A 22,658-nucleotide genomic window follows, 5' to 3' on the forward strand; every position below is an offset into this window, starting at 1 on the left:
GTAATCATAACAGCAGCAATGAATCATAACAACAATTAAAAACAGTTATTGTAGCATGTAACAGCATGTAGGCTTTAAACACAGCACCATCTGAGGGATTTAATATTAATGTTTGACCTTTTCTTTCTTAAACAAGATTTCTCCGGGTTTCTTGAAACTTTTAATAATGTTATGGACTGTAGATAAATCCATATACCAATTCATAACAGTATTACCTGTTATATATAAAGTTATTTACATTTATTTAGTCCTGGTGTTAATTTGTCCATGGCTCGACATTTTTGGAATGTGTTGCAGCCATTAAATTAAGAAATAACATACATTTACAAAAATCAAGTAAGTGAAAAAGGTAAAACATTGTTATTTTTAATTGTTGTACATTGTTAAATACATGTAACAGACAGTTCATAAATGAACTTTGTATTCTTTCCTTACATTAGTTAAAATGCAAATAAAAACAGAAATATGACATTCTTTAAGATATCTATATTTAATATAAACTACCTTTCCACCTGAAATGTAGTTTGATATGTCGCTAGTTATCATGTAACAAAATAAACTATAAACTAATGCAGTAGCTGATCTAAGCTAGTCTAGTGTGACAGTGAGTTGTAATGGTTAGGGCAGTTGTAGCCTTGTGATTAAGGTACTGGACTAGTAATTAAAAGGTCGCTGGTTCTAGCCCCACCACTGCCAGATTGCCACTGTTGGGCCCTTCAGCAAGGCCCTTTACCCTCAATTGCTTGGACAATATGCTGTCACAGTACTGTAAGTGGCTTTGGATAAAAATGTAAATGTTTTGCTTTCAATTTTCTTATTTAATACACTTGTATTAATTGTGCAGTTAAAGAAAATAAATGCTGTTTGAGCTGTAGGACAAGTGTTGGTATCAAACATCCCCCGCTTCATTGGCTGTCTGTCTGTCAGTGCATTATTTTAGATCAGGTCGCTGGACGAAGGGCAATGACAGGTCCTGAACTAACAGACTGCTGTCAATATGAAACAGCATGCTAACGACATATGAGTTACAGTGGGGCCAAAAAGTATTTAGTCAGCCACTGATTGTGCAGGTTCTCCTACTTAGAAAGATGAGAGAGGTCTGTAATTTTCATCATAGGTACACTTCAACTATGAGAGACAAAATGAGAAAAAAAATCCAGGAAATCACATTGTAGGATTTTTAAAGAATTTATTTGTAAATTATGGTGGAAAATAAGTATTTGGTCAATAACAAAAGTTCAACTCAATACTTTGTAACATAACCTTTGCTGGCAATGACAGAGGTCAAACGTTTCCTGTAAGTCTTCACCAGGTTTGCACACACTGTAGCTGGTATTTTGGCCCATTCCTCCATGCAGATCTCCTCTAGAGCAGTGATGTTTTGGGGCTGTCGCTGGGCAACACGGACTCCACAAATTTTCTATGGGGTTGAGGTCTGGAGACTGGCTAGGTCACTCCAGCACCTTGAAATGCTTTTTACGGAGCCACTCCTTCGTTGCCCGAGCGGAGTGTTTGGGATCATTGCCATGCTGGAAGACCCAGCCACGTTCCATCTTCAATGTTCTCACTGATGGAAGGAGGTTTTGGCTTAAAATCTCACGATACATGGTCCCGTTCATTCTTCCCTTAACACGGATCAGTCGTCCTGTCCCCTTTGCAGAAAAACAGCCCCAAAGCATGATGTTTCCACTCCCATGCTTCACAGTAGGTATGGTGTGCAACTCAGCATTCTTCTTCCTCCAAACATGACAAGTTAAGTTTTTACCAAAAAGTTCCATTTTGGTTTCATCTGACCACATGATATTCTCCCAATCCTCTTCTGGATCACCCTTAAGCTCTCTGGCAAACTTTAAACGGGCCTGGACATGTACTGGCTTAAGCAGGGGGACACGCCTGGCACTGCAGGATTTGAGTCCCTCTCGACGTAGTGTGTTACTGATGGTAGCCTTGGTACTTTGGTCCCAGCTCTCTGCAGGTCATTCATCAGGTCCCTCCGTGTAGTTCTGGGATTTTTGCTCACCGTTCTCATGATCATTTTGACCCCACAGGATGAGATCTTGACCCCAAGGGAGATTATCAATGGTCTTGTATGTCTTCCATTTTCTTACAATTGCTCCCACAGTTGATTTATTCACACCAACCTGCTTGCCTATTGTAGATTCACTCTTCCCAGCCTGGTGCAGGTCTACAGTTTTCTTCCTGGTGTCCTTCGACAGCTCTTTGGTCTTGGCCATGGTTGACTGTTTGAGGCTGTGGACAGGTGTCTTTTATACAGATAACGATGTCAAACAGGTGCCATTAATACAGGTAACGAGTGGAGGACAGAAGAGCTTCTTAAAGAAGAAGTTACAGGTCTGTGAGAGCCAGAAATCTTGCTTGTTTGTTATTGACCAAATACTTATTTTCCACCATCATTTACAAATAAATTCTTTAAAAATCCTACAATGTGATTTCCTGGATTTTTTTTTCTCATTTTGTCTCTCATAGTTGAAGTGAACCTATGATGAAAATTACAGACCTCTCTCATCTTTCTAAGTAGGAGAACTTGCACAATCAGTGGCTGACTAAATACTTTTTGGCCCCACTGTATACTTTTAAATTAATACATTAATCATATTTACTTAGTTATTACTATACTAAGTAATATACTATAGTTAATTAGCAACTAGGATGCAGGATTATAAGTTCAAAGTTTATTGAGACCTATTTAAAAAGTCCAAAAAACCATGAGCACTAAATATAAAGGACTATTATTACAGTTAACCAATTGTGTAGATATGCAAAAAACAAAATTGGCTTTTCACTAAATATTAGACATACATTTACCAAGAGCAATTACAAGTCACATGGGCCTTAAAGAGAGGATTACAAATGACCAGTCAAGAAATAAGGTCACATATTAGTGGGACCTGAGTAAACTGATCTAAGTGTTGAGTGACACTATAGCCGCTGTGAAAAGTAGACTGCCCTGCAGGGATTTGTAAAAGCAAATGTGGTGCCACTGACTGATCATCTTGGTCATCAAGTTTGAACTAGTAATTTCTGTCCTGACGCGATTTAATGGGTCGTGTCCCACAGTGGCCAGAAATAATACATTGTCTTTTTGGTGGTTGCATGCTGGTGATTTAGTGGCTCGAGTGTTTAACCTTATCTGTCACGAGGGCTGAGTGATAAACCAGGCAGCTGTCTCTCTATGTCAGGGTCACAATGCATTCTCTTCCTTTTAAAGCCCATCGCCTCTGTGCCCGATCACAGCTGCTGTTGATGCAGGGTGTCTGTGCTGTATATTTAGAGCTGAGCTCATCCAACGACAGGGTGCACAGGGCAAAACAACTGTTTGTGCCAGTGTCATTGTTGGTCACTGTTTTTGTGTGACCTCTTACCAGTCCATCACAAGCCTGTTGATGAATCTGTGTGGGCTAAGTATATGTGACTCTTTTTTTGAGTCATACTTCTTCCAGTAAGCAGCATGTCAGTGGTTCACAGTGTAACATTTTAACACCCTAGTGCTGCTGCATTCTTAATTTTGACTGGCCATGTCAATTTTTTATTTTATTTTTATCTCCACATATTTTCATCTAGACTACATAATAATGCTCACTGTCAATAAGTTTACAATGGTGAACATACACAGTTCAAACATTTAAAGGAAAAGGGTCTTGCTCAAGGGTCCAACAATGGCAAACTGGCTGTAGTGGGGTTTCAACCAGCAACCTTCTGATCATTAGTCCAACATAATAATGCTCACTGTCATTTAGTTTACAATGTTCAAAGTTAAAGGGCCTAGCTCATGAGCCAAAAGTGGCAAACTGGCTGTAGTGCGGCTTCAACCAGCATCTTTTTGATCACTAATCCAGTACTTTAACCTTGAGCTAACACTGATCTTAATTTGATCATACCATTGATTAGTTTAAACAGTGGTTAAAACATTATACTCTCAGTATTCTAATTTAAAGGCTTTAAGCTCCTGTTAACTTTTAAGTAACATTTGTAAATGCGCTTTTTTGAAAATTAAAATAGATCCAATAATTAATCCACTCATGTGACTCTGTTGTGATCTTGCCCCCTCTACTTCATAGTCGCAACACATAAACCCAATTGTTTATTTGCTTTTAACTTCTTATGCCTTACTTATAATAGTTTCTGAACATAGATGGATGTTAAACATACACAGGATATTCATAACTGAATTTCTCCCACTGACACTTTAATGTGCTGTTTATCAGCTTTTCAAAATTTCTCTTTAGTATTAAAATCAACTTCAAATTTAAAACAACAAAGCATCAGACAAATTCAATTTAATCCAACTGAGATAAAAAGACCAAGAATAAAAAAGAACTTAGGAAAGAGAAGCACGGGTGGAATTCTCAACATCACTCACTCATCACAAAAATTTACTAGAATTCAAGAAAGTGGAAAAATAATAAAAAAGTTGAACACAAAGACCTTTTATCTTTGCCTCTTTCATCTCTGTCTCTTTTCCTTCAAAGCTCCTATTTGCGTTTAATTCTCCTACCGAGAGGTGCTGGAGTGGCATGAATAACTTTTCAGATTTTTTATTCCTCATGAGACAGCTCAAAAAGACGACAGAAGACAGAATGCAGAGAGCCTCGGCTCCTGAACCCGTCACTGCCGAGGTATTATGGGAGGCCTGTCAGGGTTTTGTAAGATTATCAGCCGGCTGATTGTGTTACAGGAGATAAAAGTAATACTCTAAACAAGCACAATGATTGATTAGACACATGCTCACTGGATTTGTATCTTCTTGCTTGATTTCCATCAGCGCTGAGTGAAAATGAAGAAGTTGCAAATAAATCGAGGAATGTGACAGAGATTATATGCAGAAGACCTTGAAGCCAACCCCTTAGGGTTGCCATGATGTGCTAATTCTATTAGATTCTTGTTTTGCGTATGTGTGTGTGCTGTTAAATTAATTCTGTGCTAATAAATAAGCTAGATCTTGGCAAACAAATGATGTGGAAATCTCACAAGTGCAGGCATCACTCACATTGACCTTATTACTAAACTTCAGCTATTGTCAAGTTGCTTAAATTTAAATATCTACACAATAAAAAATTGCATGAATATTTTTTATTCTAATATATGTATTTAAAGGATTTGACTTGATCGAATAAACAAAAAGGTATTGTGAATAATAATACAACGATAAATAATAATAAAATGTAAAAAAGAAAATTAAGAAGCTTAGTGATAGACTAACCTGTTAAATGTTTTCATATTACAGTATTGTGGTGCAATGTTTATGAAGTGTTGTCTGTTTGTACTTTTTCTGGTCAGGTTTTAAAAAAATCATATAAAATAAAACTGTTAAAATAACTCTGTCGAAGGGAAGAATACAACCTTTTTACATCTCTACGTTCTAGCCTTCATTATTTTATGCTCTGCCACATATCATATAATCTTCACATCCATCCTCTAGCTTCAAAGCAGATTTATAATCCAAAAACCATTCCAGCAAGTAATTTAAGTGCTTCTCCTTGTGTCTTTTTGCTGTTTTAGTTAGCTTTTATTCATACATGAACTAACACTGAACTAGGTATACACACATTGTAAATGTCAGGCAATTTACTCAGACTTTCAGCTGTAGAGTGGTTTTATAGTGGTTATATTTTATACAAGCACACAAACACACACAAACACACACCTGACAACAGAGGAGCCATTTAGAAGATTTTGTTTGTGATCCAGTCTGAATTAGTTTTGATCTCACGATCCCTGTTCTAACTCGAGAGTAAACAGACACTAATCACTGCTTCTTAAATAGGAAGCCACCTGTTTACCACTGAAATAATACACAATCCTCACAGGATAATGATGCCTTTGAAAGTTATGTATAGAAAATGTCTAAAGCAAAAATGTCTAGCTCACTACATAATGTTTTTAAAAGCACAAAGTCTGAGTTTGGTGTTTAAAAAAAATGTGACTTGCCTTTACAGAACAACAACCTAAACCTGACCCAACATTAACAGGTCGAATTCAGAACTCAAAAATCCCTAATGCTCTTGTGACTTAATTGAAGCAAACTCCTACAAAAAAACAGTTACTGTACCAAAAGCAGACCACATGGCCTATTAATGCCAATGCTTTTTAGGAATGAAACGTAATTTTTTATCAAGTCATTTTATCATTTCCATAATATTCCAAGTTAAGCTAATTTTCCTGGCTTTCCTATGGAAACCTTATGACCAGGAGAGGACAAAACCAAATATTAAGACATAGCATTAAGGTATAAAGCATATCAATCTCTTCCATCTTCAAATGAGATTTTTAATATTGCAAGCACACTCCTTAAGACTCATGTAATTCCCAAAGAATTAAAAACAAATATTAAAATGTTTCAGAGAAAGATTAATGTGAAAAAATATAATGAAATCCAACTTACATCTGGATATTCTTTTACTGGCACGTAGAGTTTCTCCTGGAGTTGTGCTATTGGACCAATGGCATCTGGAAGCTCTGATGTCCGTTTGTCTGTACTGCTGTTAAGTGTGTCGTTGTACATGTCCTTCCGTACCCGGCCAATCTCTGCCAAAAAGAACCATTTCACTTAAGATCATAAACAGTGCCCTAAACCTGCTATGGCTGAGGTGCTGTGATGGACTGGCGCCCTGTCTTGGATGTGAAGAACTTTGTTTATTTGTAACACTTGGATTGTACTAGTCTCTCTTTGCCAATAAAAAAAAATCTACATTGTTCATTCCAGCTAATGAACTTGCAAAAAAACTTTTTATATTTGTAATAAACTAAATGTAAATGCATTTTAATTAGCATTTTGAAAAGCATGCCTTAATAATTCAATAACATGCTTAATATCAACATCATTCTCTCATCATCCCATTTTTGTGACTGGTACATTTCATTGATAGTTCAAGCTTTTTTGGCTAAAAAAATAACAAATCAAAATCCAGCTGAGCAGAATGCAAGTTACATTGTTGTGCCTTCAAAAAGAGACAAGAAAACATTCAGAATTTACATTTCATATGATGTAATTCCACTCTGAGTGAATTAAATTAGTCATGCTAATTTAAACTATTAGAATTATGCTCAAGGAATAAATCAGACACCAGCCCACAGAATGCACTTTGCTGAAACATATGTAATTCAGAGGAGACAAAGACAAAGACAGCGATGATTATTTAACAAAAGCTCTTTGTAGATTATTAGATAAAAGTGGCTTTATATTAGAATAGAGTAGAAATGAGGTACTATAGGGTTTAAAATAACTACATCAAAGCCCAGGCCAGTCTGATTACTCTAATCTTAATATAACCCTGAGTCGAGACAGTCGGTGCCTGAGGGGTTCCCATCAGATTCTTTTAGCTGGAGAAAACTTAAATTCAACATCATTCATTAATATGATAAATATTTAAATAAAACAAACATAAGCACAACACTGACTTGTTAACCAGACTGCTCAGCCTCCACAGGGCCGATAAGAAAAAGCCATGAGCACCTTACTTTAGCCAACACAGCCCTCTAAGTGAACATACTAATAAATATATAATTAAATAATTAAATTGGTGCGGTACATCAACAACTAAGTAATAGAGGGCACTAGATTGGCATTTAGTTAATCGTCAGGAGGTTTCAAAATATTTAACAGTGAACAAAAAAGGAAAAAACTGAAATAGTAAAGTGACATCCAATAACTTGTTACAGCGAGTACTAGCCAAATGACAACGTTTAGTTGGACATGATATTTTCAGAACCGGTGACCTAATTTATCACATTATAGAGATCCTCTCTTCCATGTCTAATGCTTGCCATCTTTAGCAAAAACAAACAGACTCAAAGTGTGTAGCTCACATCATTTAGTTGCAGGTTATGGCCCACATACACACATTAAATAAACACCCACACACAAATGACTGTCTGTGTTCTCTCATGACGTGCAAGAGCCTTTGTCTTAAAAACCTAAGGTAAAATACAGTATAATTGTCACATCCACTTGAGCTGTCATTATAGCAGCCCTCATTGGCAATAAAAACAAACATTACGTACTGCTGATCAGCACTACACAAGCTTCCTCCTGCAGACCATCATTTTAGACAGAAAGAGATAGCAGGCAGATCTCAATTATAGTACTTGTGTGTGTGTGTGTGTGTGTGTGTCTGTTTACTGTCATCTGAGTCCACAAGCCCAATGCTTCATCATGATACAGTGGCTCTGGTATGTTATGACCGCATCATTAGGGTAGAAGCCATAAGACATAAATATCACCTCTGTAATTCAAAGTGATGTCTGGTGCTAGAAAAATACAGAGTTGCTGATAAACTAGTCAATTATTTTAATCTTATAATAAGACACTGAAATTGTTTATAAAATCACACGACATAATTTGTATATTTTGATATACATATATTATATTTTATGTATATATATATATATATATATATATATATATATATATATATATATATATATATATATATATATATATATACACACACACACAAAGATTAGGACCATAATGATTTGGCCCTTATCAAATTCACTGCACATACTGTATCTGCTCCATTCAACATGTGCAGTACGAGTAAGTACCAGCAGCCCAACATTTAACAGATCCCCGACTGTGACATGCACAACTGTTGGCATGCACATTTTATGAGCCGAGCCTAATATTTTGGCTGATTAGTGTACGTTTTGTCTATGGAGGGACAGAAATTAAATGTTTTTGACGATAAACCTGCCCTTGCAAAACATATGACAAATTTAAGGTAGAATTAGGAATTTAAACCCCACATAAAACCATTTAATTAGCACTAGAAATATTTATTGCCTTGTTTGTGCTTCAGTTTGTTTGTAAAATTCACTATTTATTATCAGTGTATGAAAAATCTCATCTGGCAGAGAAGTGCACATGCTTTTAACTGTCAAGACAGTTTCCAAAAGTTATTAAAAAAAAAAATTTCACCCCTACCTCACACTTCATAACTAGGAGGTATTCTGGGAAAAAGCAAATGGGTCTCAACACCCTTCTAGACTATGCTTTTATATAAAAAAAAGAGAAATCTTAGAAATGAGAAATATGACCTGTGTGTAATGTGAAGAATTATTTGTTACTTCTGCAAGGCTATAGAAATGCCCTAAATGGAGAAACTGGTGTTATTACTGTCATATTGTTCTAGTTGCCCTATTAATCTATGATATATGGTGCTATGAAAAGTATTGGTTGATCTCTTGATTTCCTTTATTTTTGCATATTTGTCACAATAACAAGTCTACCACAAAATTTCAGTGGCGTTTAAGTCAATGCTTTAACAAGGACAATACCCAATCTTAATCTGAAGCCTTTGGAACCATTTAAAGGAGGCTCATGTGCACTGGATCACTGTCTTGTCGCGTACCCAATTTCACTTTAAAACATTCACATTTAGAATTTTTGGTAGCTAGCAAAATTCATCAATCCATTAACTATAGCAAGTAGTACAGACCCTGACACAGCAACACATCTATACACCATCACACTATCACCAACATGTACGACTGTTGGTATGATGTTCTTACTGTGAAATGCTGTTAGCTGTATGCTCCATGTAACAGACTCATGTCTTACAAAAGTTTCCAGTTTAGACACATTAGTTTACAGCCCATCCCAAGAGCAAGGTGGTCTTTGACTGAAGTACGATAAGCCAGGACAAGATAAGGATTTTTTTTTCAAAATCTTTTGTCTTTTGACTGTGAGCCCTGACATGACTCCTTAATTTAGAAAAAATCAAAGTAAGTAAGATAAAAATGGTGAAAAGGGTGCTGGGGGATAAAAGAGCAGACCTCAAACTGGGAAACAATCTGGATGCTTTTCCACTGCCAAGACCAAACTCCCTAAAGTCAAACTTATGGAGCTCACCCAAAACGGTTAGAAAACAGACTTCTCTCCCCCCACCCCCCAAATGTTTGTCAATGAACATTTTTTTGGAGCATTTAACGTATATCATGGCATATGGATTTGACTAGTTTCAATGCAACCACTCCATTCCAACCAGGTCTGGTAAACAAACCACTGTTAGCCTGATCTGTTTCTTCAACCGCTAACGTTTTTAAGCTGTGCTTCTTGTCATGGTTTCTGCTCCATACGCTTGCTGATAGCCAAGCTGTGCTCAAAGCATGTGAGTGGGTACTGTGTTGCTGACCACTGTGAGATCACCATATGTGATGTTATTAGAAATGATGGAAAAAACTGTACTGTGTTGATGTATGGCATTGTGGTTAGATAATAAGTATTTTCTTAAGGCAGGTATCATCCCATACTTCAGCCTATGTCAGGTTTTGAGAAAGGTGCCATTTAGTGATGCAAATAATTATTCAGTATTTACAGTAATTTTGTTATAATGCTAGGGGTGCTCCAAATAGTCAAAATCCCCATCATAAAATATAAAATTTATCACAGTAACTTTATAAACTACAGTGTAATGCAATATAATATTTACGTTTCTGTAGATAGGTGCTAGAGAATGTTATTTTTGTGCAAATGCAACCTTGCTCCTCTCTGCCATGCTTCCTTATTTCTCTCACTTTGTATTCCTAAGAGAATTTCTGTGGCATTAATATAGAAAACATATTTATTTATTTAACCTTTACATACAGAATAGACATTATCACATCAATTTTAATACCCTAGCAATCTAGGTTTTTAAATAATATTCTGTATATGTTTATAAATAAATTCATATTTTTACCTTTGTTTGGCTAGGGAATGTAATTGCTTATAAAAATAAACCTCCAAGTTTATACTGCCACAATAATTTGTCATGGCAGAGTACAATTTGTTCTTGTTTTTTTCCCCCAAAGCTTTGGCATTACACAGCATTTGGCACCATTAAAACACTACTGAAATTGCCTAACATGAAGTTTGACTAGTGAAGAATATAGGCTTGGTACTACAATAATGCCTGTAAAAAGCTTGTTGTCTATTAATTAAAAGTGATAAAACGCAAAAAAATCTTTATAAAAGAGAATCACAAAACAATCATTTTAATATTGGGTAAACAACCATAATTATTACTGCAGACATCAATGTGAAGCCCTGTGAAATACCTTTAATATTTAGTTTTATTTCTATTATTTCATATATACAGTGTATCACAAAAGTGAGTACACCCCTCACATTTCTGCAGATATTTAAGTATATCTTTTCATGGGACAACACTGACAAAATGACACTTTGACACAATGAAAAGTAGTCTGTGTGCAGCTTATATAACAGTGTAAATTTATTCTTCCCTCAAAATAACTCAATATACAGCCATTAATGTCTAAACCACTGGCAACAAAAGTGAGTACACCCCTTAGTGAAAGTTCCTGAAGTGTCAATATTTTGTGTGGCCACCATTATTTCCCAGAACTGCCTTAACTCTCCTGGGCATGGAGTTTACCAGAGCTTCACAGGTTGCCACTGGAATGCTTTTCCACTCCTCCATGACGACATCACGGAGCTGGCGGATATTCGAGACTTTGCGCTCCTCCACCTTCCGCTTGAGGATGCCCCAAAGATGTTCTATTGGGTTTAGGTCTGGAGACATGCTTGGCCAGTCCATCACCTTTACCCTCAGCCTCTTCAATAAAGCAGTGGTCGTCTTAGAGGTGTGTTTGGGGTCATTATCGTGCTGGAACACTGCCCTGCGACCCAGTTTCCGGAGGGAGGGGATCATGCTCTGCTTCAGTATTTCACAGTACATATTGGAGTTCATGTGTCCCTCAATGAAATGTAACTCCCCAACACCTGCTGCACTCATGCAGCCCCAGACCATGGCATTCCCACCACCATGCTTGACTGTAGGCATGACACACTTATCTTTGTACTCCTCACCTGATTGCCGCCACACATGCTTGAGACCATCTGAACCAAACAAATTAATCTTGGTCTCATCAGACCATAGGACATGGTTCCAGTAATCCATGTCCTTTGTTGACATGTCTTCAGCAAACTGTTTGCGGGCTTTCTTGTGTAGAGACTTCAGAAGAGGCTTCCTTCTGGGGTGACAGCCATGCAGACCAATTTGATGTAGTGTGCGGCGTATGGTCTGAGCACTGACAGGCTGACCCCCCACCTTTTCAATCTCTGCAGCAATGCTGACAGCACTCCTGCGCCTATCTTTCAAAGACAGCAGTTGGAGGTGACGCTGAGCACGTGCACTCAGCTTCTTTGGACGACCAACGTGAGGTCTGTTCTGAGTGGACCCTGCTCTTTTAAAACGCTGGATGATCTTGGCCACTGTGCTGCAGCTCAGTTTCAGGGTGTTGGCAATCTTATTGTAGCCTTGGCCATCTTCATGTAGCGCAACAATTCGTCTTTTAAGATCCTCAGAGAGTTCTTTGCCATGAGGTGCCATGTTGGAACTTTCAGTGACCAGTATGAGAGAGTGTGAGAGCTGTACTACTAAATTGAACACACCTGCTCCCTATGCACACCCGAGACCTAGTAACACTAGCGAGTCACATGACATTTTGGAGGGAAAATGACAAGCAGTGCTCAATTTGGACATTTAGGGGTGTAGTCTCTTAGGGGTGTACTCACTTTTGTTGCCGGTGGTTTAGACATTAATGGCTGTATATTGAGTTATTTTGAGGGAAGAATAAATTTACACTGTTATATAAGCTGCACACAGACTACTTTTCATTGTGTCAAAGTGTCATTTTGTCAGTGTTGTCCCATGAAAAGATATACTTAAATATCTGCAGAAATGTGAGGGGTGTACTCACTTTTGTGATACACTGTATATATATATATATATATATATATATATATATATATATATATATATATATATATATATATATATATATATATATATATATATATATATATATATATATATATATATATATATATATATATATATATACGTATATAACAAATATAAATTCAAATTCATAAAAAGTGTCATTTAATAATGATTTTAAATAATCTGATATCGTTGTAGTATTGTTCTTCTGAATGGTTCAGTGAACTGGCAACATTTCAAATCCATTAAGTTTGCACTTTACGTAAGAGCTCCTTAAATATTAGGTGTAGGCTGTTTAATTACAGTGGTGTCACAGAAAGCTTCCTCTAAACACATATATTTAGTGACATTGGTCCCGATTGCACCTTGACTGCCCACACTGATTGTGTGTGCCCATGCTTCTTTCTCAAAACACCACATTCTGGCAAAAAGGGGAATGGCTTAATGCAATTTAAACATAAAGGACATTTATGTTGTATGTGCACACAAACTAAAAGGTTAAAAATGTATCTCTAATAAAGCTCGTACAGACAAATGAAGAGGGTCACTGACATACCTGCACAGTGGCTTTTTGCCTTTTTACCCCACTCATTGCCACACTAAGTATCTCTAATAGTAACATCATGGTGACAGATGAGTTATGGGATCTTTCATCAGCTCCAACAGTGTGTGTATCTTGTGGGGGCCGAAAGTGAAACCACTGAAATATGGAAGCCAATTGCAGCATGGCTACACCAAAAAGGACATGGGAGGACAAGACAAGGTCAAAACATCAGAAACAAGGACACATTTCACATTGCTTTGATGAGGTACTGTTAATAATAAATAGATCACTAGTAAGCCAGTGTTACAGCATTACAGACAGCTTTGAGTTAAAACAGTATAGTCAACTTTCCACCCCACCCCAAGTCATATGAGTATATGAGTATGACTTCAAACATCTCTCGTAGTGTAAGTTTTTTAGGTATCAAAACTATATTTTGAGCTTACCAGTGAGGCAGCTATGACTAGTCTTTTAAAAATAAAATGTGTACATTCATAAACACACCCAAAGCCTCTAATCTATTATTAGAGCTTTCAACAGGGTCGAGAGTGCATAATGACAGTAAAATACGGAAACACACACACTAAATCTAATAACGGTCACTTGTCAAATAGCCCTATTTAATATTTATCGGTATGCTAGTTGCTTCAGAACAGCTTGGACATGCCAACCTCTTAGCCAGTGCAATGATCAGAGTTTAAGTACACTATACAAAATTTTTGTCACTTGACGCTATAGGGGATAATTAAAAACAGCAGGTATTGTCCACTAACTTTATTTTGAACTCTTTGGGAGACAATATCACAAGTCATGAATTAGTCTGAATAATAATTGGATGAATGTTTTGGATCATTGTTCACCTGGAAATTTACTTTAACGTTGATGGAGGCCTCTCAGCCCCCTCCTGGACCAATATTTCTTTTTGTGTTTTTATTAATTTTTGAGGCATGTCTACTTCTTTGTAATGTCACAGTTGTGACACACTTCATCCACTTTCTGTATTTGATGTAATGCCCTGGAAATGTTTTGACTGATACCTTTCAACAATAAGATTCCTTTGATACTCTGTAAGCTCTTTGCAGACCATGGCTTTTGCTGTATGATGCAACTAAGTAAATGTTAGAAAAATCCTACTAGAACAGCTGAACTTTACAAAGTCACTTCAATTGATGCAGATGTCACTGAGTACTATTTAACATGACACTGAATGTGATTGGATAGCCACAAAAGGGGATGCAAACATATGTAATTATTTTAGTTTTTCACCCTCTTAATGATTTCAGTTTGTTTTACAATCGAATGCTACAGGTTGCCACAAATCAACCAAATTCAATTGTCATTCTGGTTCATTAGCCACACCCAGGCATAATTACTGCCAGACCTCTTAATTTTAAACATCACTTAAATAAATTCTGTCTGACAGTGTAGGCAGACTAGAAGCTCTTAAAAAGCAGCACATTATGCTAGGTTCTAAATGAATACTTAGATTATTTTAAAGTGTAAATGTTTACTTGTGTTGTCTTTAACTTGTATTAAAGTTGGTTACATTTGAGCAAAAATATAAGACATCAGGTGAGGGCAAATACTTTTCATCATCTAGCAGCTAATGTTTTCTTTTGGCTGCTTTCATATTTAGAGGTCTGCATACCTGATTTGGCACAGTTTTTAATGTCAGATGCCCTTCCTGACACAATCATACATATTTTTTTTTTATCTGGGCTGAGAACCAGCAAATGAAGACACACTGACAAGTAGCTAGGCATTTCGGCCACCCCCACCCTAAGACATAGCCAACCACATCTGTGTAGACGGCAGACTGTCCGAGACTCGAACCCAATAACGGGCTAGTGTATAATGCTACCATCTGCTGCTGATCTTCCACCATTATCCTAAAAAATCTTCTTAACCTAAAAGGTTTTTAGGTGCATAGCACTTTAAAAACACTTTGCCAAAACTGGATCACTTGTATCCAAACCACAATAACAAAACGAAAATGACTACATCATCAAATCACAGATGCATAAAGCTTTGTTCACTAAGAGACAGAACCAAAACTCCTGAAAATGTACAGAATGCACAAAATAAAGGGCAATCAATTCCAGTCAGCAATCCTATGGTAGAAAAAAAGATTACAAAGTAGTGGTCTCAGAGGGCAAGTAACAGTCACTAAACTACTTCTCACAAAGGTTAACAAGCCAAAAAATGTATTGTTATTGGTTGTTAAGCTTCAGTTAGTTTGACAGTAAACATTAATAGCTTAAGAAATCAATAAATTACAGTCTGTATTAAAACTGAAATGCATTGCAACTTAATTTATTAATATAATACTTCAGTGGATAATAAAGTTAGTCAAACCTTGGTCTTGTATCACAATTATTAGACCATTGTGTCTCTGTGCTCTACAGACTGTCAAAGTTCCATGTTATCTGAATTAGACTATAAAGAGCTATGCTCTCTAGACAGGTTTGACATGGCTCTGGATTCTGTCCCAGATATTTGATTCCCCAGTGTCCTTATCATTCAAATAATTTATTTAGCCATATAAGGATAAAATGTGTGTTTCAATTAAATAACACACCATGCACAAAAATGTACATGACACAAAGACCAAACTTCTAAAGACCCTTTTCTCACTTGCATTGTGGTCCCTTCTAAGTGTTGCAAGTACTCTAAAACAAGAATTAAAGATGGGGAAGTGAAAACACGAGCTTAGTTATTTCTAACTTATGTAGATAAAAGGCCACTAAAGTGAAGCAGTATCTGGTTGCTGGTAAATACAGTCAAAATCCTTGTGCATATCAAACAGCCTAATTGAATAGAGCATGACCATTGCAGCCAGCATTAAAATAATTAATCTCCTAAAACAGACTTCTCTCCAAGTGAGAATACACAGACACTCTCTTTAATTAATTAGATCCAGAAATGAGGCGGAAAGGAACTAAGCCAAGGCCATACACTTGCTATGCTTAGCACGCAAGAGGAAGCAAAATAGCCAGTGCTTGTAAACTTTAAGTCTACTCATCATCCTTTTTGCAACTGTAAAAAATTTATTACTCAATACTAGTAATCTGGTGCATTATTTATAAGTAGATTCCATGTAGTATTTTTGCAGTGTTCTTTTTCTACTGCACATTTAATTGGCCCGAACAGGAACCAAAAGACAATTAGGGTTAGATTCATACTATACATATAGATGTACAACATTGTGCAGCAATACATTTGTTAGACTTTGCATCATACCTTTCTGTAGATAAACAGATTCATTAAGATTTTTCATAATGAGACTAAATAGCCACACTTAAGAAACATAATCAAATGATTGTTAATAAGAAATATGACCAAAAAAATAACACTGTAGTCCCTATTTATCTTCAGATACCATGAGGTCCCGATAGTGCAAGTCTACCACAAACCTTCCAACTGAGAACAATTGGACTGGTGGTTAAAAATACAATCCACAAAGTTTACTACAGTGTTCAGCATTTTAGGGAATGAATTATTTAAACCTAAAATACATAACTTTTGTGCATTTAGAGATTTTAATACATGACATGCTCAAGATATTTATTGCAAGCTATTCATTTACTGTAATTTTGTTAAACAAACTGCTGAGCATATTAATCTGATGGTTTGGGGCAGAAGTGTAATATGCAATAAGTAAAATAGGTTGGAGCCTTAAATCATAATGACTCAGTATATGAAAAGTTCAAACGTTCACTGGGGCCACACACACAACACCCTTTAAATGTTAACGTGAAAGCTCCCTGTTAAAGCTTCACATTATATACAGATTATTAAACTGTACTAATCCTTTCCCCTCTAGTTAATGTGTTTAATCTTAAATTTAGGAATTTGTTAGGGGTGATATAATGGGCACCACACATTTTACACCCTTCATTTAAACTGAATGGAGCCCTCTGGTGACTGAAGTTTTCGGTTTGACGCTCCCAAACAGTTACACCACCCTGACACATTCTTCACCAACTTAATCCTCATCGTTATCCAGCATGGACCACCCTACTTCATGCCATCTAAAGAATTATACTCGCATGAGTTTTCTTTAAAATGGTTTTAGTCATCCTCTAAAAAAACCAAAACTGATGTTTCTGAGATCAGATACATTTACAAGTAGTTTCACATTAGGGTGTTGCCTCTTGCTTTCGTGAATAATTAGTGCTGCATGTGTTTATAAGCACAGCCTGAACTGTTTTATTGGAATTGAGAAGAAGTTCATATTAGTTATGTCGTAATCATGATCATGGAAAAAGCAATGCCATCTGCAAAACAACTTAGCAAGGTTTACTTCATGTATCCTAAAGTGTTTCATTCAAAATGTGACGGTAACAAAAAAGTTTGGCATAGCGAGTATATATATATTGCAGCTATGTGAAGCAACAAAAACATTTTAACAGTTCCAATAAATATTCATTTTAAATAAAAGCCGTCTCACCTTCGTCCAGTAGCCTTTCTAGATGGTTAAAAATGCCGCAGAAGTTAGGCAAACTGCTCATCAGTTTCTTGTCGTTCATAAGCTGCATGAGATAATCAGGACTCGGCTTGGGCTTCTCTTTTGTTTCCATTTCCCCAACCATATTTAAAACCAGTCTGACTAAAATCTATAAAACAGTTTAAAAATAAAAACAGTAAACACCCCAGCTTCCAAGAACTGTCGGCACTTAAAGTCCTCTTCAGTCCTCACCTCTCCAGCCAACTCCCACTTCAGATAACTTTTTCTACACCACACTTCACCACACAGATAAAAGTTTTATGCTTCAGAATAAGAAGTAGGAAATACGCGTATTAAACAAACTTTACAAATAAATACAATTCGGTTTGTTTATAGCGGTCAAAATTGCTGCGCAAACTCTCCGAACGCCGACATGCCGTTGAGATTTGTTGTTGGTTTATTTTCTCTCTGGTTACGTTATTTCCAGTCCATGCGTGCTCTAGCTTTTTTCTGTAGATGAGTTAAATTAACGTTTTACGACGGAAATCCTGAGAAATGAAAGGACTTAAAGCTTAGCTCTAACACTGTACTCCTCACTCGGTCTCAATGCGTCGGTATTCCGCACCACCACCACTATTACTACACTACTGCTGCTGCGGCTGCTCTCAGCACGAGCGTTCACGTGACCAGCGATCAACCCCGAACCCAGCCGGAGACTGGGAGGAGAAAACTTACACAAATCAGTTACACACACACACACACACCCACAACGAAAGTATATACACAACAAACACTCTATGCATGTTAACCACTATACTGTACTCAAACAATTCATCAACTTTCACATTCTCATGCCTACACAATAAACCAATTATACACACATATATATTACACAAGCTAACACCCTTACACAACACACATACATACACACACACTTACACAACGAAAGTATACACAACAAACACTCTATGCATGCTAACCACTATACTGTACTCAAACAATTAATCAACTTTCACATTCTCATGCCTACACAATAAACCAATTATACACACTATACACATATACAGGGGTTGGACAAAATAACTGAAACACCTGTCATTTTAGTGTGGGAGGTTTCATGGCTAAATTGGACCAGTCTGGTGGCCAATCTTCATTAATTGCACATTGCACCAGTAAGAGCAGAGTGTGAAGGTTCAATTAGCAGGGTAAGAGCACAGTTTTGCTCAAAATATTGCAATGCACACAACATTATGGGTGACATACCAGAGTTCAAAAGAGGACAAATTGTTGGTGCACGTCTTGCTGGCGCATCTGTGACCAAGACAGCAAGTCTTTGTGATGTATCAAGAGCCACGGTATCCAGGGTAATGTCAGCATACCACCAAGAAGGACAAACCACATCCAACAGGATTAACTGTGGACGCAAGAGGAAGCTGTCTGAAAGGGATGTTCGGGTGCTAACCAGGATTGTATCCAAAAAACATAAAACCTCAACTCTCCTGTTTCCACCAGAACTGTCCGTCGGGAGCTCCACAGGGTCAATATACACGGCCGGGCTGCTATAGCCAAACCTTTGGTCACTCGTGCCAATGCCAAACGTCGGTTTCAATGGTGCAAGGAGCGCAAATCTTGGGCTGTGGACAATGTGAAACATGTATTGTTCTCTGATGAGTCCACCTTTACTGTTTTCCCCACATCCGGGAGAGTTACGGTGTGGAGAAGCCCCAAAGAAGCGTACCACCCAGACTGTTGCATGCCCAGAGTGAAGCATGGGGGTGGATCAGTGATGGTTTGGGCTGCCATATCATGGCATTCCCTTGGCCCAATACTTGTGCTAGATGGGCGCGTCACTGCCAAGGACTACCGAACCATTCTGGAGGACCATGTGCATCCAATGGCGGTGCCGTGTATCAGGATGACAATGCACCAATACACACAGCAAGACTGGTGAAAGATTGGTTTGATGAACATGAAAGTGAAGTTGAACATCTCCCATGGCCTGCACAGTCACCAGATCTAAATATTATTGAGCCACTTTGGGGTGTTTTGGAGAAGCGAGTCAGGAAACGTTTTCCTCCACCAGCATCACGTAGTGACCTGGCCACTATCCTGCAAGAAGAATGGCTTAAAATCCCTCTGACCACTGTGCAGGACTTGCATATGTCATTTCCAAGACGAATTGACGCTGTATTGGCCGCAAAAGGAGGCCCTACACCATACTAATAAATTATTGTGGTCTAAAACCAGGTGTTTCAGTTATTTTGTCCAGCCCCTGTATATTACACAAGCTAACACCCTAACACAACACACATACATACACACACAACGAAAGTATACACAACAAACACTCATGCATGGTAACCACTGTAATGCAGTGTACACATACTATACATCAACTTCCACATTCTCATGCCTACACCACAATAAACCAATTACTGGAGAAAACTTACACAAATCAGTTACACACACACACACACACACTTACACAATGGAAGTATACACAACAAACACTCTATACATGCTAACCACAATACTACAGTGTACTCATACTATTCATCAACTTCCACATTCTCATGCCTACACCACAATAAACCAATTATTAGAGAAAACCTACACAAATCAGTTACACACACACACACACACACACACATTTACACAACAAAAGTATACACTACAAACACTGTGCATGCTAACCTCTATACTACAGTGTACTCAAACTATTCATCAACTTTCACATTCTCATGCCTACACAATAAACCAATTATACACACATATATATTACACAAGCTAACACCCTTACACAACACACATACATACACACACACTTACACAACGAAAGTATACACAACAAACACTCTATGCATGCTAACCACTATACTGTACTCAAACAATTCATCAACTTTCACATTCTCGTGCCTACACAATAAACCAATTATACACACTACACACATATATATTACACAAGCTAACACCCTAACACAACACACATACATGCACACACTTACACAACACACACACACACACACACACAACGAAAGTATACACAACAAACACTCTATACATGCTAACCACAATACTAGTGTACTCATACTATACATCAACTTTCACATTTTCGTGCCTACACCACAATAAACCAATTATACACACTACACTCACATATATAGTACACAAGCTAATACCCTTACACAACACACATACATACACACACACTTACACAACAAAAGTATACATAACAAACACTCTATACATGCTAACCACAATACTAGTGTACTCAAACTATTCATCAACTTTCACATTCTCATGCCTACGCCACAATAAACTAATTATACACACTACACTCACATATATAGTACACAAGCTAATACCCTTACACAACACACATACATACACACACACTTACACAATGAAAGTATACACAACAATCACTCTATACATGCTAACCTCTATACTACAGTGTACTCATACTATTCATCAACTTTCACATTCTCATGGTGGCTTGGTGGGTAGCATTGTTACCTGACAGCAAGAAGATCCTGGGTTCTATTCCCAGGTGGAGCAATCCTGGTCCTTTCCGTGTGGAGTTTGCATGTTCTGGAGTCTGCATGTTCTGGAGTTTGCGTGTCTTCATGGGTTTCTCCCGGGAGCTCCTGTTTTCTCCCACAGTCCAGAGACATGCAAGTGAGGTGAATTGGAGATACTAAATTGTCCGTGACTGTGTTTGACATTAAAGACCTGAACTGATGAATCTTGTGTAGTCAGTGATGTCTTGTCATTGATGTAAACAAAGTGTGTAAAACATGATGTTAAAATCATAATAAATATATAACTTCCACATTCTCATGCTTACACCACACTAAATCAATTATACACACTACACACACTTGACATCTTACTTAAGCTGTAGACCATATTCAGTGGTTAAAGTACTGATTTAGTAAGTGGAGGGTTTCTAGTTCAAGACCCACAACAAGCCAGCTTGCCATTACTGAGCCGTTTAACAAGGCTATTAAACCTCAGTTGCTAGGATTGTAAAGTCACTTTAGATAAAAGTCTCTGTGAAATGCTGTAAATGTGCAAACAACTCATACTATATACACTAAACAACACAGTACAAACTTCATATACATCCAAACAAGCATTCAACTAGCTGTAAACAGAACAAAAAATCTTCTACTTTAATAGACAAATTTGAACATAGAGCTAGCTCCTAAATGTTTGGAAACGTAGTACCATTCTGACAGCACCGTTGTAAAGATTTGGAGATTACCTTACAAATACTGAGTAAAGTAAAATAAGTTAAGGTGGCGCAGTAACACAGCACAACATTAGGATCTTGGTGACTTGAGTTTGAACCTTGCCTCCAGTCAGTTTTGACATGTACTCTGGTTTTCTGCTAGTAAATATGCCCATAGCTAAAAACCAGTATACACTTTTTGTATAACTTTCTGACCTCTTTCTATAGGTAAACACATCAACCATTTGTCTGGGGTGAACTACAATAAATGCTATAGATTGGGATAAGGTTGCAAAATGCTAAAGTTTGCTTTAGTTGGATAAGATTTGCTCAGTGTGGCATAAAGAGACCTGATTCTAAAACAACAAACAGAGAGCTTTGTTGAAAACAACAGAGGCCTTTCTCTGGCCTGCTGTGCCTCATGTCTTTACAATGAATGCAGCAAAAATAAGGGTCCTTCATGCAGTTGGTGTTTAAAAGCACAAATCAAGATTAGTACAATACACTGTTTTAATTGGCAAACAAGTTCATATTTTACTAGTATATTAATGTGTATTATTTAAAAATAAAAGTATTTTATATCTTTTTCCTGTTATGTAACATACTGCTGTGCCATATGACAAACATTTATAAATATAAAATGTATAAAAAATTAAAGTAAAAAAGAAAATATTTCAGGGTACCATC

At 37.1% G+C, this 22,658-nt stretch overlaps 1 protein-coding gene across 2 annotated transcripts in view; it reads right to left on the reverse strand.

Annotated features, from left to right (window-relative positions):
* The window catches only part of qki2 (QKI, KH domain containing, RNA binding 2), a 41,373-nt gene extending 22,979 nt beyond the window's left edge, over positions 1–18,394 (reverse strand). For both annotated transcript variants that reach the window (XM_063002991.1, XM_063002992.1), the window contains exons 1-3: positions 17,990–18,394; positions 17,741–17,906; positions 6,404–6,546 (exon numbers count right to left, since the gene is read on the reverse strand). In XM_063002991.1, coding sequence (XP_062859061.1) covers positions 6,404–6,546; positions 17,741–17,882 — 285 coding nt within the window. In that variant the 5' untranslated portion in view covers positions 17,883–17,906; positions 17,990–18,394. The remainder of the gene's footprint in view (positions 1–6,403; positions 6,547–17,740; positions 17,907–17,989) is intronic.
* Positions 18,395–22,658: the final 4,264 nt, after the last annotated feature.

Source organism: Trichomycterus rosablanca, chromosome 10, assembly GCF_030014385.1.
Source record: "Trichomycterus rosablanca isolate fTriRos1 chromosome 10, fTriRos1.hap1, whole genome shotgun sequence".
In the NCBI taxonomy this organism is placed as follows: Eukaryota; Metazoa; Chordata; class Actinopteri; order Siluriformes; family Trichomycteridae; genus Trichomycterus; species Trichomycterus rosablanca.